At 41.7% G+C, this 22,698-nt stretch overlaps 2 protein-coding genes and 2 non-coding genes across 4 annotated transcripts; 3 read left to right on the forward strand and 1 right to left on the reverse strand.

Moving 5' to 3' along the window:
• The first annotated feature begins 5,430 nt into the window (after positions 1-5,430).
• Positions 5,431-5,502, forward strand: trnae-uuc (transfer RNA glutamic acid (anticodon UUC)). The gene has a single exon. It is a non-coding gene; the product is annotated as a tRNA-Glu (tRNA).
• A 407-nt stretch (positions 5,503-5,909) lies between these two features.
• On the forward strand, positions 5,910-9,062 carry LOC128453416 (cytochrome c oxidase assembly protein COX20, mitochondrial). The gene is made up of 4 exons (XM_053436307.1): positions 5,910-6,084; positions 6,740-6,854; positions 7,871-7,934; positions 8,072-9,062. The coding sequence occupies exons 1-4, from the start codon at positions 6,049-6,051 to the stop codon at positions 8,214-8,216; spliced, it is 360 nt and encodes a 119-aa protein (XP_053292282.1). The 5' UTR covers positions 5,910-6,048; the 3' UTR covers positions 8,217-9,062.
• trnae-uuc (transfer RNA glutamic acid (anticodon UUC)) lies at positions 7,411-7,482 on the forward strand. The gene has a single exon. It is a non-coding gene; the product is annotated as a tRNA-Glu (tRNA).
• A 1,157-nt stretch (positions 9,063-10,219) lies between the features above and the next one.
• Positions 10,220-22,436, reverse strand: LOC128453415 (high-affinity choline transporter 1). The gene is made up of 8 exons (XM_053436306.1): positions 22,181-22,436; positions 21,513-21,626; positions 17,752-17,907; positions 16,709-16,857; positions 16,444-16,587; positions 15,281-15,434; positions 14,979-15,196; positions 10,220-14,334 (listed from the first exon to the last, which is right to left on the reverse strand). Exons 1-8 carry the CDS (start codon positions 22,362-22,364, stop codon positions 13,783-13,785), a joined length of 1,671 nt encoding a protein of 556 aa, XP_053292281.1. The 5' UTR covers positions 22,365-22,436; the 3' UTR covers positions 10,220-13,782.
• Positions 22,437-22,698: the final 262 nt, after the last annotated feature.

Here is a 22,698-nt window from a genome sequence, read left to right on the forward strand (position 1 = left end):
CTCCTCCTCCTCCTCCTCACGCGCTCTGCCTGCAGGAGGAGAGAGAGAGAGAGAGACAGGTGATGGAGTGATGAGTGACAGGTGAGCAGACAGGTGAACTCACAGTTACATTAACTCAACACCTGAAAATACTGAATGTGTTCCAGATGCTTGTTTCTAAATGATGATGATGTTCCTGAAGGACACAAACATCTTTTCTGCAAACCCCTGAATGAACTTTCACATTAAAACGTTTGATTTCTTTCTTCAGAACATGGACGGTTTGTATCCCTGAGCTCTCAGTGTTTTGGAAATGATTAACAGACTTTAGGCTATTAACATTTGCCTTTTGTTAAATGTCACTGTTTCCTCTGCAGCACAAAAATGAAAGAGTGAAATGGAACAATTCCTTGCAGATGTTCGTTGCAGTGATGCAAACTGGGGTGAAATGGAACATTAAATATTGAGGATTGTGTGTTTGTGTGTGTGTGTGTGTGTGTGTGTGTGTGTGTGTGTGTGTGTGTGTGTGTGTGTGTGTGTGTGTGTGTTTGTATGTGTGTGTGTGCATGTGCATGTGCATCTGCGTGCAGCCATGAACTTTAGTAGGCTAGCTCACATTTATCAGCTAAACATAAGCATTAAAAACTTGTATCAAACTTATAAAAAAAATACATATTCTATATTATTACCTCAAAATAAATGTTTTTTAAACATGTACTCAAGTCAAAGTACCACATTCACTTTAATACTTGAGTAAAGCACAAAACTCAACCTTCATCAGAACACACGTTTCGACTGATGGAAGCAGAAAACAACAGGTGGAAGTAACTAAGGAATTTTAACGATGAATTTGTTCTGTTGACTTTCTCCGGAAGTTTCCCAGTGAGAAAAACGGCTTAAATTCATGTAGTTAACTTCCAGCTGTTTCTTTACTGCCGCCATTAAAAAAGGTCTGAAGGAAATCAGACCTGTGCTCACATGAACTTCACACACTGGTCACAGGGTCGGAGAAGAGACGCTGTGTACGAGCTTCGTGATTTCAATATATGAACAGTCTACGAGACAACGTTACGCTCCACTGGTTAATTCTTCCCAAGGCCGTCATAAATGACACGACCACTAGAGGGCGCCTGACACTGGATTACAGGACGATCTCAAAAAATCGGCTTTGACTCTCGAAGAATTTTTCCTCAAAGACGAGCATCGTCATAAAGAGACTGATGACAGGACGCCTCCAAATGGAAACAAGATCAGTTACTAATCTTTCTATTATGAAGGAAAAAGTTCCATGAGGTTTTTTATATTTAGAAAAACTCCCCCAAAGTCGAGAAAGGTCGAGATGCATTGTGGGTAACAGCAGGTTTCTACGAGGAAGAAGAATGTGTGAATTAAAAAACAGACACCTTCTCTGATTCTGCTTCACACCTAAAGAATAAAAATAATAAAGTCTGTTTAATAGATGCAGGAAAAAAAGGCTCAAATGTGAAGTTTGTATGAAGAGTGAATAATAAGAAAAGTTGGTGTAATGAGATGAACTGTGTGGGAGGATAAACTGAACCCTGAGGTGCTGCAGAGAGCGACTCACCCCCCCCCCCCCCCCCCCACCCTCCCCCCCGACCTGGAGGATAATGGAGGCGACAAACATAAAAGCATAAAGCTGCTGTAGGTGAGAAGAAATTAATCACTGAGCGCTGAGTCACGCAAAAGCTGCAAATTAATCTGATTCTTGAAGCTTTGATTCGATTTAATTTCTTTAATTCAATTTAGCTTCTGTGTTTTTTTAATGTTGACATTTTGTGCAGAAAATCAGTGAACCTTTATATCATAAATGCAGGTGGCTGTTGTTGAGTGTTTTCAGTCGAGGTGTTTCCAAAATGACAAAATCCGTCATGTTGAGTCAAATTAAACCTGAGCATGTTTTATCTGTTGTATTTATACACTAGAAAAACTTCCCGTTACCTTTAATTGTCTGATATTAAACAACACGTGCGGCTGAAAGACTGAAACTTTTCAATATTAGTTACATTTATATGTTTGTGAAAATAACTACGTTTGTTATACGTTTGTGAAAATGTAATAAATTACATTTACTCAAGTATCCATGCACAATTTCCATTTCATGCATCTTTAAACGTAAAGTATTTATTCCACTTTATTTCTCTGACAGCTTTAGTCACTTTTAATATTGATCCAGGATGTGCATGAACTGATACATTAGTCATAGTTTATCCATCAGAAGCCTCATTGTTAAGGGACATTCTGCAATTTCGTTCTTTTACTTTTTGTACTTTTATTTTCCTGCTAATACTTTATTCTTTTACTGAAGAAGGATTCTTAACTTAGTTGTAACTTGTTCTCCACGGTGATATTGGTTTTCTCACCTAAGGAAGAAACTGTATTGCCGCTGGAACAAAGATTTTCCATTAAGATTGAGTTTATATGAAAACTTCACGGGACCTAAATATAACACCATCCTATATAAAACCAGAGGACTCTGCAGGGAACAGTCACAGGGACGTTCTCTGTACCTGAATGAGACGTGAGAAGATGAAAGTGAAAATCCAGGAGCTGGACCAGAGACACAATCAGGTCCAGAGATGTTTGGGATCAACCTGCTGCCAAACTGAAGGATGAATCAGCTGCCGACGTTTATCCTCAGATGTTCTCGAGAGATAAACTGTTTGTGTTCAGCCTCCAGGATCTTTTTTCTCTCTGCTCACTCATGTCTTGTTCAAGGAAACATTTAAAAAAAGTTGTTTCAATCTGCAGGAAAACCTGAAAACTCCAAGTTCACAGTGGAAAACAAGCAAAGAAGCATGTGGCCGACGTCCAGTCCTCAGCTCCTGCTGCTCCAACCTGAGACCTGATGTAGAGCAAAAAGCAAGAAGTTAAATGTTCAGAGTCAGATCTCTGCAGACGGAAGATGGAGGAACAGAGTAACACGTGTTTATAAGCACAGACGTGGACACACACACACACACACACACACACATACAGTTATGTGAGTCTTTACGTCAGCGCTGGGATGAAAAGTCATTATGTTGATTATCTGTTGAGCTGCTTCCACTTTATTGATGAAATAATAAGAGCAAAAGAGCTGATGAGCAAAAACATCATCATCACTGCCCCATGGGTGTGAGCTGGGTTTTGGTTCTGATCACTGTGATGGGGAGAAAAGCTCAAATTCCCAGAAGAGCGTTTGGGTAAATTCAATTTAAAGAGGTGTCGGATCAACGAGAATGTGATGAGGCTCCGTCTATCAAAGGTTTTTACTGTATTGTTCACTTTCACACTATAATAGATCTGAAGTTATTATAAACAGTGCTGGCTGACAGAATGTGTTTAACTCAGTTTTGTACTTAAAGGGGACATATTATGCCCATTGTACCACAAGTTGATATGGTTCCTTGGGGTCTTAATGAAATGTCTGTAACATATTTTGGTCAAAATACCACAAGGATCCTTTAGAACAGCACCTTTTAACCCTGTCTAAAACAGCCCTCCTCAGATTGACCTGTTTTGAGTAACTGAACCCGACTCGAACCCGAACATCATTTCAATCCAAAGTGTCTCAATCGCCCCCTGGTGGCGAGCACAGACAACAAACCCCTCCTCCTCCATGTTAGCAGATGGCACATGGATCAAACAAAAAAAATCTGAGATAGCTCAGCTTCATTTTTGCAAACTGTGAGGTAGCATCAATAGCTTCATTCACAGTCTATGTTGGTTAGAAGGACGTCTCTGCCGCCACAACACGGCCTTTTCATCAAGTGTTTATCTCACAAAATATTAACAAACTTGACATTGTGTTGTTGCAGATGTCGGCGGGACACAACAAGGACACACAACAACAGTAACAGCCTGTAAACAGATGCAGAAAACCTTCATGGCCTGAAGAGATTTAACAGGAGCCTCTCTGACTGAGCCTGTAGTTAAATTAAAACGAGGCGGTAATGATTCCTCCATGATGTGAGGACGGGACTTGTTTGTGCTGCTGGAGGTTTTCTGAAGGACGACACATGTTGAGCCGTAATTCGCTGAGAGCAGATGTTTCTCTGCAGGAGCTCGATTCATCTGCTGTAAACAAGTCTCACACATCAGCTACAACGTGAACACACAACTGAACATGCGTGTGGTTTTTATACACGCAGGCTTCATATCTCATTCTGAACAATGCATTGAGATGAACATTGAAATGATGTGAAAACACAGAGAAGAAGGGAGGCTACACTTCACTTGAAATTCAAACATTTGCTCAAAAAATGTATATTCAAACTGCAATGACCTGTTGGAATTCAGAGAGTTGAGAAGCAAATCTGTCGGAAGTTCGTCTCATGATCCAGCAGAGGGCGCTCATCCACAGTGATCGTTCTTTTCATCTAAATATATCCTGTGTAAAAACAATGATTCGTACTCAAATATGAAATTTCCATCAGACATTCATTTTAAATGTTGTCAAACATTTTATCAAAAACTTTTTATTCATTCCATCACATTTTAATTGAACATTTAAGTCTTTGGAAATACATAATAGTTTTACATTACCATATCTCTACTCTGGTTGCAGCCTCAGTTATGGCCACCAGGTGTCGTATTTGCCCCTTTCACAGCCTTAACAGCTGGTCAAGGCATTACATCATCTGTGTTTAAATTAAGGTTCCATTTTTTATGTTTTCTCTTAAAAAGATAATATCCTATCATTCATGTTTGTTCTGAAGGAGAAAATACGGAGTTTACATTCAATATAAAGATTTAAAAAACGTTCATATCACAACTACATAAATTAATATTATAATCAGCTGTTTTTACTATAACAGATAAAACCTCCCCAACTTATTAAAACATTCGAGTTCAGAGAACTTGAGATAAACAAAATATTTGTGTACGTGTGTGTTGCGGGTGGAAATCAAAGGAGAGGAGTCGTCGTTCTCAAGTTGAAATTAAGCAAGTTTATTCAGAGGTCACAGGTCAGGAAAACGCGGTGTCCAGCAATTGGACATGCATGGGTCTCTAGTTCTATGCAGAAGGCTGCACAGGAAGAAAGACGCTTAAACAGAGTGCGCACATAGATTATATCCTCTTGGAATGTCGCATGATGAAGATGTACTCCGTTGTCGTGGTTACCAGAGGTGATAATGTTGCTGTATCAGTGCAGCTGCGTTAGTGTGTTGTCTGGGAGAGATTGTGGGCCAAGGTCTACTCACTGTCTCTGTGCGAACTGAATCAGGGAGCTGGGAAGTGTGATATAAAGTGTTGACTATGAGTATGGTTTAAGGAATATATGTGGTGTATCAATATGAGTATGTATTATGTGTTTGGTGTATGTCAATATGTGTATGTGTTATGTGTTTGGTGTTTGGTGTATGTCAATATGTGGAAATTTAACCTGTGGAGTTTCATGGTTAAACATTTGTTTGTAATATAATCTGCTGTGTTGAAGGGTGAGACATGTCCCATATGGTCTAGCGGTTAGGATTCCTGGTTTTCACCCAGGCGGCCCGGGTTCAACTCCCGGTATGGGAACATACTTTATTGAATTATTAACTCAATAGGATATGACGATGTCATCGATAATTAACTGTGGAACCTTGTGACCTTTTGTACTCCAAAGATAAAATCAAAAACTCCCCAGTCTCTATCATGCTATATGGATGTAGATAAAATATACAATACACATTGTATATCAAAGTAAGAATTATGTGAAATTGCTTTATATTTTATGGTGTGTTTTATTAGATTCTTTCATTAGTGTCTTTATTATTCATTAAGTAGAAAATAAATCAGCTTACTTATTTATAATAACTCAAATTAAAGATCTCAACCAAAGAATTTAAGAATTCAACAACATTATTATTATTATAATAATTTTCATCGGAACTGTACAGCAACAACTCCTCTGTTCATGTCGGACCTCTAAAGGGACGGACCGTCTGGCCTCTAAAGCGCATGCGCAGATCGTCGTGTGTCAGTGTTGTCACCACAGATTGTATAAAACGTTGTTACGTGATGTTTTAGTTTTGTCGCTTAATTGTTCAATTTAAACGTGTAACGCTGACGGACTCTGCAGCGATGACGGAAGAAGAAAAACAGATCAACGACAACAAGGTGAGAGAGAGAAATAAATCCATCTCCAACCGGAAGAGGGCTGATGATGTTTTCAGAAGGTCAACGATACAACTATAGAAGCAGTATATTACTTATATATTCCGATTTTCAGTTTATATAAACAAAGTAAAGCTGCCGAACACATCTTTACTTCATCAACACGTGTCTGTATGAGTTGTGGTGAAATTCACTGAGGAAAAACACACTTTATCTTAACGTAAACTTTAACTTCCACAGTATTCTAACGGACCGGCGTTAACAGGAGCCAACGGAGATCCAGAGTACCGTTTAGTTAACTTAGCCCAGTTAGCTTAGCTTAGTTAGATCATGTTAGCAGCCTGAATTCAAGTAAGTGAGGTAGTTAGAGTGATGACATTAGCAAGACTGAACAGCTGGCTAGCTAACAGGCAACAGCTAACTAGTTATCTGGTCAAACCAAACCCCGTTCGAATATTTGAAAATTCAAGTTTATCTGGTGCCTAGATAATAATAACCAATCACATGTAGTTAGTAAAATGTTTTCCTGATATATTTTGAACTAAAGATAATTTCTGCTCAAATAACATTCACCTATAAACTCGGGATTTGAATCAAACATGGCTTTATGGAATATAACTGATGAGCTGTCTTCCTCGTCTCTGTGTCCGTCCCTCAGGGTTTCCGTCTGCCGGGGATCCAGAGCATCCAGAGCACTCCGTGTGCCAGAGACGCCATCCTGCACGGGGCCGGAGGCTCATTGGCTGCTGGCCTGCTCCACTTTCTAGCCACCAGTGAGTTTTAACTGGACTCTGGACACTGTGGGTGGTGATGTGTGTTTCCAGTGCTGGTTGAGGTTCAGACCTGGTGTTTGCACCCTGGTGCGAGTCCGGAGGAACTGAGTGAATCAATGTGCAGCTGGACTGTTTATGGAACAAGAGTTTACCAGTTGGACAGTAAAATTGAAATCGGGAATTATTCGATTTTTATTTGAATTACAAACCACTTATTAATATCCAGTGTCTCTGTTTCTAATGATGTCAGAGAGAAGTTGTTAAACATGGGAAGAATATTCTTGTTCTTCCTGAACTCGGCAAATATCCTCACTTCAGAAACTACTTTCCGTCTGAGTCGTATCAGAACACGATAAAAGAAGCTGGTGTTTAGATCTGTTTGTAGTTTATCAGGTAAACCTCCTTAAACATTAACACTCAGACAACATGTGATAAATAAAACGTGTGTCTCAATGAAGATAATGAACTTTCAGAGTTTCATGGTCATATATATATTTGTTCAAACAGTTTTCAATCTGTTATCTAAATTTTCTCTGACTGGTCTCTGCACCAGTAGTCCCATATGGTCTAGCGGTTAGGATTCCTGGTTTTCACCCAGGCGGCCCGGGTTCGACTCCCGGTATGGGAACTATGTATTTTACCTTGAACCCAATAGGACATGATGATAATGCATTGATTATTAGTTCAGACGATGTGTGGCTTCTTGTGCTGAAAGATAATGATTAACTCATAAATATTTCTATGACATATTAAAAGATCTTAGATCAAATTAAATATGCTTATTTTTAATATTCTTACATGATTTTATTCTTTCTTTCTCCATCTTTGCTTCACTAAATAGGAAATGAAATAAGCTCATTAACATATCAGCTTAAAATAAATAACTCAAACAAGCAATTGACAAAGTGAACAAATAAATAAAGAAAAATAACAATAACAAAAGTTGTTTGGCAGGGGAAGAATGTTTTGTTGCTCCTGAACTCCCGTTCACCTCCGTCCTGTTTGTTTGTCCGCAGGTCGAGTGAGGAGGTCTTTTGACGTCGGACTCGGAGGATTCATGCTCACCACACTCGGGTCCTGGTAGGTCTTCATCATCACTGACACTTCATCCTCTCCTGCTCTGTCTCGACTACTATTATTTAAAATCCTCCTCAAACTCTTATTCCTGATGTTCCCAGTCACTTCTGTCTCAACCTTCCCTGCGTCTCCCTCTCCAGGTTTTACTGCAGGTACAACAACGCAAAGGCTCGTGTGCAGCAGAGGATGATCCAGGACGGCATGAAGAACAAGATTTTGTACGAAGGATCTGTTCCAGATCCCGTGAAACAACCCATAGCAGAAACACCATCAAGTCCTTCGTGATGACTGGCTCTAAATTCTTCCCCGTCCTTTGCTTTGAAAAAGAGAAGAAACAGCGGCGGGCGACCTTATCACCTAAAGATCTGAAATCTCCTCGTCTCTCAAAGTTGACGTCTTCGTTTTCTGCATGAACGGCTCCTCTTTCTCATCCTGAGACATTTGTATTCTTCAACGGTCAGTTCCATCACGTGTTAGAAACCTCATCAACACGTCAACTCACTGTTTTCCTGCTGTATTCTCACATGGATATTTTACAATTTCAGGAACATATCAGTTGAGTGCAGATCTGAAAACAAACTCTGGAGTGTCAGGGATTAATTTTTTCTGTGTGAAGCTCCTTTCACTAAATGGTGTGGAAAAAAAGAACAACCATTGTGTCATCAGTCTGTGATGTTGCTGTGTTTCAGTATCTGCTGTGACTTGTGGTCTGACTCAGTTTACCACTGTTATTATGTTCTGCCTCTTCTCAAACATCTAAGCTACGTCTCTCACAATAAGTCATAAAAAGGACGGGACACAGCAGCAATGTATCAACATGCTTCAGCTGAGATATTAATGTCTTTTCTGCAAACCCTTTGAAATACATGGTCTTGTATGTAAACGACAAACAAAATGCTCATATTTATTTTTCGCTTCTGGAAAAACTGAATCTCTACAGTTTTCTCTCTGTATTTAAGAATCAAAATCAGTGACACGACAAACTTCATCTGTTTCATTTCTCAAACCTCTCTAACCCTAACACTTCAAATGTTGCTGATTTAAACCTTAATTTTTTTTTATCATTAATATATAAACTTGAAGTAACAGAAAATAAACTTGCACTTATGTAAACATGTCTAATGTTCAGTCCAGGATGTGTCATCGATGTCTCTGAGATTAAGTATTGCGTCTTTATGTTTCATCCATACAGAATAATCAGTACCTTGCATTCCCTCAGGGAATCGGTGAATGAAATTTATCATTTTGATAATGATCAGTTTTAAAAATAAGTTGTAGAAAAAGTGTTTCATTGTATCAGATTGACCTGAGAAAACTAAGAAATGAAATAAATGTAATTTCATGTTTCATGTTGATATTTTTCAGTAGAACAAATGTAGAAGCACTTAGCAGTGAAATCAGGGAGACTGACTCACAGTGAAGTGCCCTTGAGCAAGACGCTGGTTCCCTCTAGTTTTTCATAACTCTCCTCTGATGTTTTTTTTTTTATAAACATGTGATTTATGTACTTCGCTGCTGCTTCTCTGAGGTTAAAAATGATCCACAGTACTGTAGTACAGCCTTTAGTCCAGCAGGTGTCAGTACCTCCACATCCTGGGATTCCTCCCCATCAGGTCGACACTTCCTGTGTCTGACACATGTTGAGATGTGACTGAGTGAAGGTCCAGATGTTACCCAGCACCAAATCTGTCATGATCATATGGACACAGTTTCTAAAACTATTTACGATTCATATAAATCAATCTACAGGATCTCAGCTTCACTTTGATGCGAGATATCGGAAAATATCCCCCATATAAGAAAAATTATTGTAATTTGGATCAAATCAAACACACGTGTAGACAACATGTCATCTAAATATGTAAGACTTTTAAAAATTAACCTAGTTTTAGAATTATTCTCTGGGAAATCAGTGAAACTGTCAAAAAACGTCAAGCTATCTCGCAATGTTAAAGAAGGATATGAAAAAGTTCCTGAACCTTTTGTCCAGATCTGCATGAATATTTAACGAGTTTACTGGAAATCTGTTCTTTAGTTTCTGTGTAATCAAAGTCTGAAGTAGTGAAGTCCGAAGTAGCCACTGTGAGACTTTGAATGATTAAAGAATCACGGTGTAGTGCAGCACTGCATGCGGTTTGTCCAGTCTCCCATTTCCACCCACTGGTGCTGGTTGCCAGGCCAGTGCAGTTCAAAGAGCCACCACAAGATGTCACTGTACACCTCTGTATACGGCTCCGCTCTCCAAGCTAAGGCTAGCGCTAACTTAAAGCAAAACAATACAAACAGTGTTGGATATATCATATTTTAATGAGTGTTGCTTGTGACATTGCTTTTCTCTTTGAAACATACACAGACATTCAAACACAAGTGGTCCAGCATATGTTTGCTGCTCGTCGCGATCGCTACGGACGGAAATCAACCCTCAGAAATCTTGGAAGTCATCAACTTTATCTGTTTCCATGGATTCTTTTCGCTAGTTGCATAAGACCGTTTTCCGTTTCAGTATTAAACATTGTTTTAAATAACAAAATACATAAAAATTCATCGATGAGTTGTGAGATTTTGGTCCCTCCAAATGTTCACGTCATGACTATGGCCTTGCACTTAAGGCTCATTCATGCTCAGCGTTAGAAACAAAAACAGATCAGACGGAACTTTCTGTCGGTTCTCTAAGTTCATTTCGTCCGTATTTGTTCACGTCTTCTGAAAGCTAACCAAGTTGGCGAGTTGGTAAGTTTAACTAGTTCCGTTACAATCTGGCCTCTTTTGTCTCTTTCTTAAGACGAACACCATCTAAACCTCCTCCGCCGTGGTTTGACTCTGTGCTGCCCTCTCATGGCTATTTACTTAATAACCACCAGAGCATGTTTGAAAAGAACGCATCTATTTTAGTATCTGAAGGCAGGAAACCCTTTTACGGCTCGGACACAGAGCCCAATGCCATGTGTGGCTGCAGGGGGCGCTGCAGCTCAGTAAAAGTCTCATAGTGTATCTTTAACCGTAGCAGTGGGGGGGGGGGTTAGAGAGCAGCCGGAGCAGCGTCCTTCAGCGTCAGTCTTATTTTAGCAGGACTCTATTTGGGTGTGTGTTGCTGCGTCCTGTGGGACAGTTGCTCCAGCCGAGCTGTTGGCTCACAGGCGGCTGGGAGCGAGATGACACCTCGTCCGATACCACGCTGACAGACTGTTACGTGAATGAGACTGACTCAGGGAGGGAAAGGCATCTGCCACCGCTCCACATGCCAACCGGTCCCCGGGTTAATTACCAAGCACAGGGCTGTTATCAGCTCACAGGACACATGAAGTCAAGTTCAAGCCTGTGGACTCACAGCAAATTAAAGACGTATTACTAGGACTGGTTTGACCACGAAGCCATGCAGGTTTGAATTTTTATAAACTGTCCTTTTTCAAACCCATTCAATAATCTAAAACATTAATATTAGTTATGTCAGAGGAAGAAAAAGCAGCATCATCATCACACCTCAAACATAGTCCAGGTGCTTGAAGGGGAATTTCAGGTTTTGTTTACTTCCCAGGTTTTTTTAGTGGATGGACTTTCACTTTCCCTTTTGGGGAAACTGTCACATCATCCATCTTTATTTACCTTTATGATTAGAGCAGATTCTTATTTTGGGGAGACGGGACATGATGAGACATTACAGCAGTGAACGCTACGAGAATAATAATTAGTATTGAACATTTACAGCATTTAAGTACATTCTAGTAAACAACCCAATTATGTAAAAAAACCTTTTCTCTTGATATTGATCCTGATTTTGTTCTCGGCTCTTGAAACATTCAATTTAGTTTGATCAATACCAGAAACTCCTTCTTTAAATTATTGACAATCATTAGTGTGTGATTCTTCATTGTATAGAGAATATTTATAAGCTTTAAGTGGAGAAAGCGTTTCAATCTGAATTTAAATCCTCAATAACACAACAGAAAACACACAAACAGCTCACCAAGAAAGCTGAAATAACCCTTCAAGACCATAAACCATGACTGTGTGTGTGATCGACAGGAGGTTTATTCTAAATTAACAGATTATATTCAGGAGTTCTGGCCACTAAAGCCTCTTTGGTTCCATATAATCGGTTTTACTCTGCCCTGAGTTACAGCAACATTTAATCAGTCGGTCTTAAAAGGAGTCGGTCACTGGGTTGTTAAAGACTTCCAGCTGGCCTTTCTCTGAATCGATGCATTTGGCAGTTTGTCATAGCGTGTCGGTGGCAGTTTAAACCAAACCTCTGGTGGCGCCTCGTTTTCCACATCAACGAGACCTCACTGTCCTTGGCTGCTGTTCTTGAGCAGCAGTAAAACCAGGACGTAGAGTAAAAGATGAATGGCGAGCATTCAAGGATAAAATTACTTCCAGAGCACGGATGGATTATCACATGAGCATCCCCGGGACAGGTGCCCCTAAGCCAGAGTCGCAGAACTGGAGGAACGTCTCATGGTCTCATTATTTATATCTGAAAATGAAGTTTGATCTGATATTTGAATGTATTTTGCCACAATGACTGTAGACTACAGTGTTCAAAGCAATTTGAATACGACTGACAGCAGAGAAACTAATTTTTAACGAGGATAATATTCACCACATAGCGTCTAATACTGGTTTACATTCAGTTGATGTTTTGTACAAATACAAATTGTTTGATTCGGAGCTTCCTGAACTCTTTGCTCTCAGGACGGGAGACATGAAGAATCTGAGAAACCTCCGAGGCACTCTCCTTTTAAACTGGAACGTGACTCAGAAGAGCCCATACATCCGCCTGCAGTCCCTTTAATTCAATCCAGCTGCACCAAGCTACACACACACTCATAGAAGCCAGATGTTTTTCATCAAGATCCATGAATTATTCTCTGGGCAATAAAAATGTCCTGTCTCCCAATGTTGAAGAAAGAGATTAAACAAATGGATCTGCGCCAAAATTTAATGGGTTCTTTCCTGACCTTTACCACATCCTTCCACTAAGGTTCGTGGAAATCCATCCGGTAGTTTCTACGTAATGTATGTTTAACATCGTTGTTTACATTCTCTTGACCACATGTTCAAGTGAGACATTCCTATTGGTCAATCACCGCTATGAGCCGCGGTCGTAATCCGATCTGCACATAAAAATGTTTCTCAGCGTTTTGCTACGGTTTCCATGATAAATGACATGTTTCCTGACGTCACAGGTGTTGACCAATCAGCAGCCCGCCCTATTAAAGAGACAGTGACATGGATTGTAAAGTTCTCTACAGATGCATCAGCTTGTGTGTTTTATAAACTCACGTCGTCTACCTCTGAGATTTCATCCAAATGACCTTCATGTCTGCTGTAGTTGCACCAACATTTACGATTTAAATAAACTGTTGAATAAACATTCTTCATTTTGTTGGGGGGGGGGGGCGACTTTTATGGCGAAACACATCTGATTTTGGGTTTAATTTGACAGTGGCAGTTTAAAGGAAAGTGCTTTGGAGTTTTCCTGATTTTTCTCTTAATATATTGAGTTGTTCTGTACAAATGTGTATAATAAGTTAAGCTGAAGTTCAGCTGCAGTTTCCAGCAGCTGTAATTCTTTAACCAGTCGTTTTAGTAACTTGATCAAAAGACGTGAGACGAGTACAAGGATTATTTTGGGGCGGTGTCTTCTACTTGTCTGTGCTCAGGGGTCTAATGTCGTATAATCCTCCGATGCTTGAAAGTATCACTGCTGCATAAAATTGCAGAGAACATTCTGAGCTCTTACAACGAAGAGCATAGATGTCGTGTTTTTCTTTTTCATATAAAAGTAAAATATAAAATACAAACATTTGTTCTTTAACCAGTTCAAACAGAAGAAAATGCGATTTCTCACTTAACACGTTGATTCTAACATCGGTTCACACGCCTCGTTGTTCTCGTTTTGCTCCTGCAGGTTCGAGTCCTTGGTTTCTGAGCTGACGACACCTGGTGTTTGTATTGCGTACTGATTCTTTACATCAAAAAAGTCCCACTTCTCAGGAATCAGTCCGCGGTTAAAGAGCAGGGACGTCAGGTAGGAAAACAGCAAGATGGACACCAAAGCCGTCAGCATGCAGATGGTTCGGATCGGGGACTGCTGGACGTAGACGCCGTTTACCAGAGTGCATCCTGGGAATTTGATAATGGCCGGAATCCCAAGCAGCGGCTCTCCGCACAACACCCGCAACAACATGCCCGTCACGCAGCCCAGAACGGCCCCGTAGCCATTAGAGATGGGGAAGAAGAGGACGCAGACGAGCTGCGGCAGCATGAGCGTGTAGGTGAGGTCGGAGCGAAGCAGCCAGATCATCAGGACGCTGTTGTCCAGGAAGGTGAGCGAGGTGCCGGCCAGGCCCACCACCACCACCGAGATCCGGATCACCCACCCGATCTCCCGGTCTGACGCCTGGAGGGCGGAAAAGGAACAACCATCGGAATTGGTCGCTCATATTTCTCATGGTTTATGTTTTTATAGAAAATCGAATTGACACAGTTTTATCTTTACATTAACATTAGATTTGTGCCTCTAAACTCCGAGAGGTCCAGATGGAGAAGACTTTCCTCTTTAAAATAATATCTAAACAATATTTATTGCCAGTTTTCACTTTGAACTGGAGGGAACATTAATAAGTTTGCTGATAAAAAACGAAAAGATTAAGACCTTGACAACTGAACAGCTTTAACAGCTGCTTTTCTCTTCCTGATTTTTACTCTCGAATCCCTCCATCACTTTTCTCTCGTGTCACATCCATGATTTTTTTTTAATTGCCACACTTTTGAGTTATGTGTGACTTCCAGGCTCTGAACAGCTCGTCTGAAGAATGAACATGACTCTGTGCAGTCTTGATTAAAACCTCTCAGCTTCTCTTTATAGAACACATCCTGTTAATTAACTTTTCTTGCTTTTCTCAATGATTTATCCGTTCCAGGTCCAGGTGTTGATGGGATGTTGCCTGAATCCTGCTCTAAGGTGACGCTGTGTAACTTCTACGGAGCGACAGCGCCCCCCCCCACACTGATATTTTATATCAGCGATTCTTGAATCCTCACCTGTGTCCTCAGGATGTTTCTATAAATGTTGGAGGTGAAGATGGAAGCTGCAGACAGCAGAGCCGAGTCGGTGGAGGACATCACGGCGGCGGCCACCGCCCCGATGCCGATGATGGAGATGTAGGTGGGGGTGAGGTGCTGCAGGACGAGGGGCAGGATGAGTCCCGTCTCCCCGCGCTCAAACGGAGACGGTGATCCATAAGACGTCATGTTCCAGTCTGAGGACGATGAAGGGAACATGATTGATTATTTTCAATCAATTATTGCATCAATATGTTTACACGTCTTGGTTTGTTTCCTACTTGTTGATGCAGCCACAGCTCCGAGGATAATGGGCGGGATCCCTAACGTGGGGACGATGATCGCGGCAGCGAAGCAGGTGATCTTGGCCGTAGATGAGGAGGCGGCCGACAGCGTCCTCTGGTGGAAGTTCTGGAGACCCAAGTTTCCCAAACCCTTGAAGGAGAAAAGGGTAAGACAGGTAAGACACTGAGGGAAGATGAAAGAGATGCAGTCATAAATCACTTTCACTATTTGCTCTGTCAAAGTCAAAGACCTGGAAAAAGCATAAACCTCTCATGTTGGAATCTGAGTCAGAGAATTTGTCCTCTGAGTTTCTAAAGATAAATCTCTGGGAAGTGATACAAAAATAAAAAAATCACGTGTTTCAGGGTGTTTCTATTTTAATCTGTTACATCACTCCCAGGAAACAAAGCTATAATTTTAGAAACAGGTAAAAAAAAAAAAATTATCCTGCAACACAGAGTATTTTTGATCCAGACACAAGAGTCTTTCACCTCGAACATGAGAACCTCCACCACCCTCTGGCAAATCCTGAAGGTCACTCAGGGCATGCTGGGAAATGCAGTCCCTCAGTGTTACATAACTAATCTCATTGTTAACCGACTTAAAGGGTTCACTGCAGCTGCAAGTGATTGTAGTTGAAACAACATGCCCTGCAGGAGTTCACGTTTCTGCTGCTGCTGCTTTGTTTGTGTAACACCTGAAGTTCAGTGTTACACAAACAAAGATCACAGTGCAAAGAAAATAGAGCTGGAAACAACAGAGATGACACTAAACTCATGGAAGGATATGATATGATATTTCTACTTCCTCTTGCTGTACAGAATTTTATCTGAAGTATCTCGGATTTGGAAGTCACGATCTTGCGCTTGTGCCGTCATTTGAAGGCGGAATCTTTAAATAGTGATCGTTGTGTACAGCTACAGGATCAAGGTCCTGACCAATCACGAGTCAGTCTCAGTGAAAGTACTTTGATTAAGCTAAAGGCTTGTTTGTCCTCAATGTTAGATACAGAAACAGACGTAGCGTTCTGTCCAAACGTTGTGTTTATTTTGGGGTTTCTGACCTACACTGCAGCCAGCCACCAGGGGGCGATCAAGATGATTTAGCTCTTATTATGGGAGCTGTCATGTTGCTTCACCTCAACTAAATCTCTCCTTACCAGCAGAAGAAAGTTATCGATCCACCTCCAGGCTCTGTCCGCCTCCAGAGTCCCGACCCACGGAGTCTGGAAGGTGAAGTTGTAGGCCGTCTCCGTGATGTCCGTCACAGCCGGGTTAATCATCGCGAAAGGGACACACAGCCACTGAAAAGACCAGATGAGCTTCAGTGAACCACGGAAGACAAACTCCACAGACTTCATGCTAAGCTAATAAGCCAAGATGCAGGGAGGAGGAGGAGGAGGAGGAGGAGGAGCAGTGACTCACCAGACTGATGAAGATGAGGATGAGCTGGATGATGTCAGTGTAGGCCACAGAGTAGAGACCTCCCATCAGAGTGTAGGTGATGGCCACAGCAGCAGAGATCCATATGCTGACGGTGTAGGAGAGATCCAAGATCACACTCATGGTTACACCTGAGAACACAGACACAAACACACACACACACACAAACACACACACACACACACACACACACACACACACACACACACACACACACACACACACAAACACGCACACATGCACGGATGCACACACATAAAATCAGACATTGTAAATAAGTATGGACGACATGATGGCCCCCAAAAGTGAAGCCAAATCATCTCCATTGCCCCCTGGTGGATGACTGCAGCACACATCATAAAAGCCAGCTCCTCCATGTTAGCAGATGGGACATGGACCAAACCACAAGAAATCTAAGTAGACGTTGTACAAATGTTTTCATCCCACTGATGTTTGTTTAAGTTATTTGATCAAATAAAAACAGGCTGAGACGTCATGATTGACAGCTGAGACGGACTAAAGACTGGACGAGCACATTGAAGGGCGGGACACCATGTTCACTGCTGCACAGGCTGACATTGTTGTCTCAGAGAGATTTTAACTTAATTTCTGGAAGAATTAGAGATTGATAAAATAAAATCAGTGGAACAATTTAAAAATGGCTGCAGTCCATCTTATTTCATGCATCTTTGACTCCAGCAGGGGGCAGCATCATGGCTTAAAGCTGTTTCACAGTTTGATTTAATTTGATTTATTGCAGACCACAGAACCGCAGCGGTTGATTATTACAGTGGATCTTGTTTGTTTACCACCTCATGCAGCCACTGTATCAGATGAGTTACACGCGGCGGCCGTGACAGGGTCACTTCAGACAAACTGTACAGTTATAAAACAAAGGCTTGTGTTTCACTCGGCAAAGAGCTGCGGTCGTCAGCTGCTCCAGCGCCAGAGTCCTTACTCCGGGATCAAATACATCACACACTCACACCCACTCCGGAGGGGTTCGCATATAGAAACATTCTTACCTAATCCTATGAGGGTTCCAGTCACCCACATGATCTCCGATATGAGTGAGGCCATCGAGAGAGCAGCCGTCGGCACTTTCCCATATTTGATCTGGAAAGGATCCATCATGGTCACATATTTGTTGTTTCTCATTGGCTCGGCGAAGAACAGACCACCTCAGTGACGAAAAGGAAACAGAAGGATTTAGTATGATGTGAGTTCCAGAGGATGAAACATATGCAACACAATTTATTAGTTTGAGTTTTGTCTTTGTTTCTTTTGTGAATATTTTCTTCTTCTTCTCACTGGCCTTCTTCTATTATCTCATTTTATTTTATCAGCATTAGTTTTATGATATATATATGTTTTCTTGTTATACCTTTTACTTTGTAAAGCACATTGGTCAACAAAGTCGTTTTAAATGTGCTATATAGATAAAGTTGACATTGACGTTCTTATATTTCCCCTTAAAGCAACACTGTGTTACTGTTCCTGAGCAACAGCGCACCCTGCAGCCACACTTGGGGATTACTTCAGTTGGGCTCCGTGAATTCACTACATGAAGCACTGAAACACAACGGGATATTACCCATGATCCTCTGCTTCCTGAACCGGAATGGCTGCTGCTGTAACAAATCCACCAAACTCTCTTTAGAATTCTTCATATTTAAAAAGTTTTTCTGCTGAATATTGGAGAAAAATGTTTATTTCTCCATCTATGACTTCTGGCTCGTATTAACAGATCTACAGTTCAGCTTCACTCTCCAACTTGCTGGAGCTGCTTCTGAAAGTTGAAGCTGTGACTCTCACGTACACGTAGAAGATGAAGACGTCAACTTGGAAACACAAGGAGCTTCCAGAGCTTTTGGTGATGAGGCCCGACGCCGGTGTGGACGAGCTGTAAACAACAACACTGATCTTTCCACAGGAGAATTAATACGTCATGTCCGGCCTCCTGCTGCTCTACAGGCTCCGCCCCTTAGCCTGAATGTTCCCCACATGTTCCTGTTGTTGTGAACGAGTCGGACCCGGAACAATCAGCTTCAGTCAGCTCCTCACTTCTCACGGGAGATCGTAACCAAAGCTACATAGAGCAGAGCAGAGGTTCAGGCTGAGGAGTGGAACTGACGGAGGAAACATTCTCCACGTTCACAGTCACTCAACCATCAAACTCATTTTAATCAAGCTGCTGCTTTCAGGGGAAAACATTGAATAATGTTGATTTAACTTTGGGAAGAGATCAAAGTTATGAATCTATAATCAGTGAAAACATTGAACCTGACTCATGTCAGCGTTTAAGGGTTTAAGGACCAATCTTTCTCTCCTCATGTGACTTCCACATGAAACAGGAATGTTGTTCTTTTTTCTCCCACTAATCTGACCACATCAGGGAAGTTGTGCAATCTGTTGTGTTTCCGTTCATCCAAAGACGCACGGGAAAAAACCTCAACATCCTTATATCCACGACCGTCAGATCCTGTTAACTTACTATTATCTCATTCTTGTTAATCTTATTGTCTCTGTTTTGTGATGATCAGGAGATAAAATAATGTTTTGTCATTTTAATCTTTAGGGGGAAAAACACTTCCTTGTCTTTTTACACGAGAGGAATTCGGAAGAGGATGTGGGAACTTAAAGAAAAGATTAACAGTGGTTCCAGTTTTTCAGTTAAGAGAACCATTATGTTTTGCTGTAGTCCAATCGAAACCTACACATGTGCACTTCCTCAGAGAGAACATGTGAAACTAATTACTCGAACCCCGTCAGCATGTTATTTACTGGCTAAGGGGAAATTGGAGGAATCCTGTGTATCTGTGTGAACGCTTTTTTTTCTTGCAAAAAAACAAGATCCACTTGCCTTCAAATCTAAATGCCTGTCTTTTATCTTCCTGATTCAATTCTTTGATGACTCATCCTGCACTCAGGGATGTTTACTCATCCTCTGTCCAATCAGAAAGCTTCCTGGAGGTCGTATCGTCCTCTTTGGAAAAGTTTGCACCCATCAACATGGAACAGGGTTTTTCTGGTTGTTCAACATTTTTACTTCAACGGATTAATGGATCGTAATCAGACAATTTTTGGACATATTTGTAAGATTGGATGTGGGTGGTGCATCTTGATTGTTGTTTTTGTGTGTGTGTGTGTGTGTGCGTGTGTGTGTGTGTGTTTTAATGTATAACTTCTTTTTGTCACTGTTGACTTTTGGAGTGGCACCAGTTGAAGCGGTCTGTGTATTAATTGGGCGTCTCTTATCAATTCCTTGCCGTTCTCAACAATGCATGCATCAAACTGTTCTTCAGAAGAAAGAACCACACTGATAAAACATTTTCACCTCCACCTAAGAGCTGATGGTTTCACCCCTGCTCGTCTGTTTGTATGATTTATAAGATTATTTAAAACTAAAGGACAGATTCACATGGAACTTGATGGAAGGATGTTTTACGGTTCTGGAAGGATATTGCTAAATTCAAGTTTACCCAATTAATTTACGAATGTGAAAACAAAATCTCAGGCATCTGTAGAGGACTGACGTCTGTGGGTGTAATTTGGTGCAGTCTGATTGGCTGTTGTCGGAGGTATGCGCTAATGTTCTGGTTGCAAATGAAAAGTAAATGTTGGGGTTTTGATAAAGGATCAGTACGCATCCATTTATCTTAAGTGTTTTAAAACCTGTATTGAACAGTGTGTAAAAGCCCAGATCTTTCCCTGCGGTGAACTTCCCCCGGGCGATGTTAAGCTGATCCCCGGCTCTGCTCTCGACACATTATCTAAACTCATAACTAAACATCCTAATCTAAAGACAGGCGTAGCAGTTCCGACCACATGTGAAATAACGCTGTGGTCGTTCACAGGCTCCTTCACACGTCAGAGTCCAGCCGAGTCTGACGGTGCAGATCCTGGACAGCTGAGTCTGAGCTGGGCCAGTCGGCGGCGGCACAGACGATAAACACTAACAACAGGATGTGAGGCTGGTTAAAGAAAACGAGAACCTCACTCAGTAGATCCCACAACCTCACCGAGGCCCAACTGTCCATTACATTCAATCAAGCTGCACCATATTACGCACACTCGTAAATATCAGTCCTCTCAATATGTCGGATTCTTCTCACCAAGATTCATGACACGTTCTCTGAGATATTGGCAAAATAATAAAAGTAAACCATCCAATCTCACAATGTTAAAGAAGGAGATTCACAATATTCTTGGATCCGCCCTCGTGATTGCGAAATCGTGCGTTAAATTTGGTTAAATCTATTCACTGTATATATTACGACTTTATTCTTTTGACAATATGACATTTTTATCATTAAATTAAGGTTTTACCATGGATATGTTACGAATTAATGTTTTCATGACCTTTCTCTCGCTAAATTAGGCCTTAATTCTCAATTACCACTTGATTGTTGTAATTATAATGACTTTATTCTCATAACTTCTTTCTCATTAAATTACGACTTTAATATCGTTAAATTATGACCTTGTGAATTTATTCCTGTTAGATTATGACATGTGACTTTATTCTTGTAATACGGCTTTGTTATACTGTAATATCATGTCTTTTTCCCATTATGCATCAAAATCGTTACGTAATATTTTTCTATTTTTTGTCAGTGTGGCCCAGTACTACTCTACAGGATGGATTTTTGATTTATATCCCTGTAATGTAATGAGCTCTGCAGCCTCATGGGGCCACTGGTGACACTGGTGCGGCGGTTCTCATTCACTTCAGTGGGAGAAATGAAACCAGTGAAGTATCCGACCCTTTAAAATGAAGCCTCACCGATGATGAAGCACATGGTCGCGGCCACCGGCATCACGGCCCAGATCAGGCCCATGGAGGGGTTGTACACCGCCTCCGATGTGCCCACGATGAATCCTCCTCCAACCCATGTAGCTGTATATGAGACGCACACGCACACACAGACAGACACACACACACAGACAGACGGACCGACACACAGACACGCACACACACACACACACACACACATACACACACACAGACACAGAGAGAGAGAGAGAAGATATAGTAGCAGGAAAGCGCTGCTGCACCTGAAACCTGAGAACACAAACCGGCCTCTCCTGCAACTTTAATCAGAAATATAATGTGATCGCAGTTTTTTTTTTTTCTCAGCTTGAATGGTGATCCGTCACGTGACCGGAATTATTATCACATGCGAATCTGTGGCTTTAGGATTTTAACGCGCCGTCAGCTGGTTCTAACCCACTTGAGGTTCCTGATATTGCAAAGGATGACTTCCTGTTTTAAAGACCTCGTGTCGCTCCACCGGCGCAATTTAATCTTAAATGTAAACGTCTATACGTATCTGTGACGTATCAATAGATGCTGCGTGTTAATAAGCCTGTAATAACATGTGAGAGCACGAGGTTAATAACAATGAAGGTGAGGCGCGGATGATATCATCGGCGCGGCGGAGGGTGACTCGCCTGTCATGGTGAAGATGCCGACCACCAGGTTGATGCCCCGGTTGCCCAGCAGCGCCATCTCCGTCTTATCGCCCTGGATCATCTTGGCCTCCCGCTTGGACTTGACGGAGGCCCAGATGCCGATGCCGAGCACCAGCAGGTAGAAGAACATCATCACGGTCACCCCGGGGATGTTGAGAGCCATGATGGAGCTGAAGCACCGAGCGTCTGCCGCTCCTCCGGGCTGCCCGCATGACACAAGCCAGCACACCCTCCCTCCTCCGAGCCGCGTGAACGCGCCCCCGCTGATGCTGCTGCCGTGTCGCTGCGCTCGCACAGCGCGCATGCGCGGCCGCCTGTGCGCGCCCCTGCGTCCTGACCTCGACCATTTTATCCCCGTGACGTTTTTAAATAAAGTTTTATTTGAAATAATCACCTGGAGATTATGGGACTTTAGTGAATCAAAGACATGAACGTGATACCTGTGTGCGTGCGTGTGTGGGTGTGTGCGAATGTGTGCGTGTGAGTGTGTGTGTTCA

The sequence above is a fragment of the Pleuronectes platessa genome, chromosome 12 (assembly GCF_947347685.1).
Source record: "Pleuronectes platessa chromosome 12, fPlePla1.1, whole genome shotgun sequence".
Lineage (NCBI taxonomy): Eukaryota > Metazoa > Chordata > Actinopteri > Pleuronectiformes > Pleuronectidae > Pleuronectes > Pleuronectes platessa.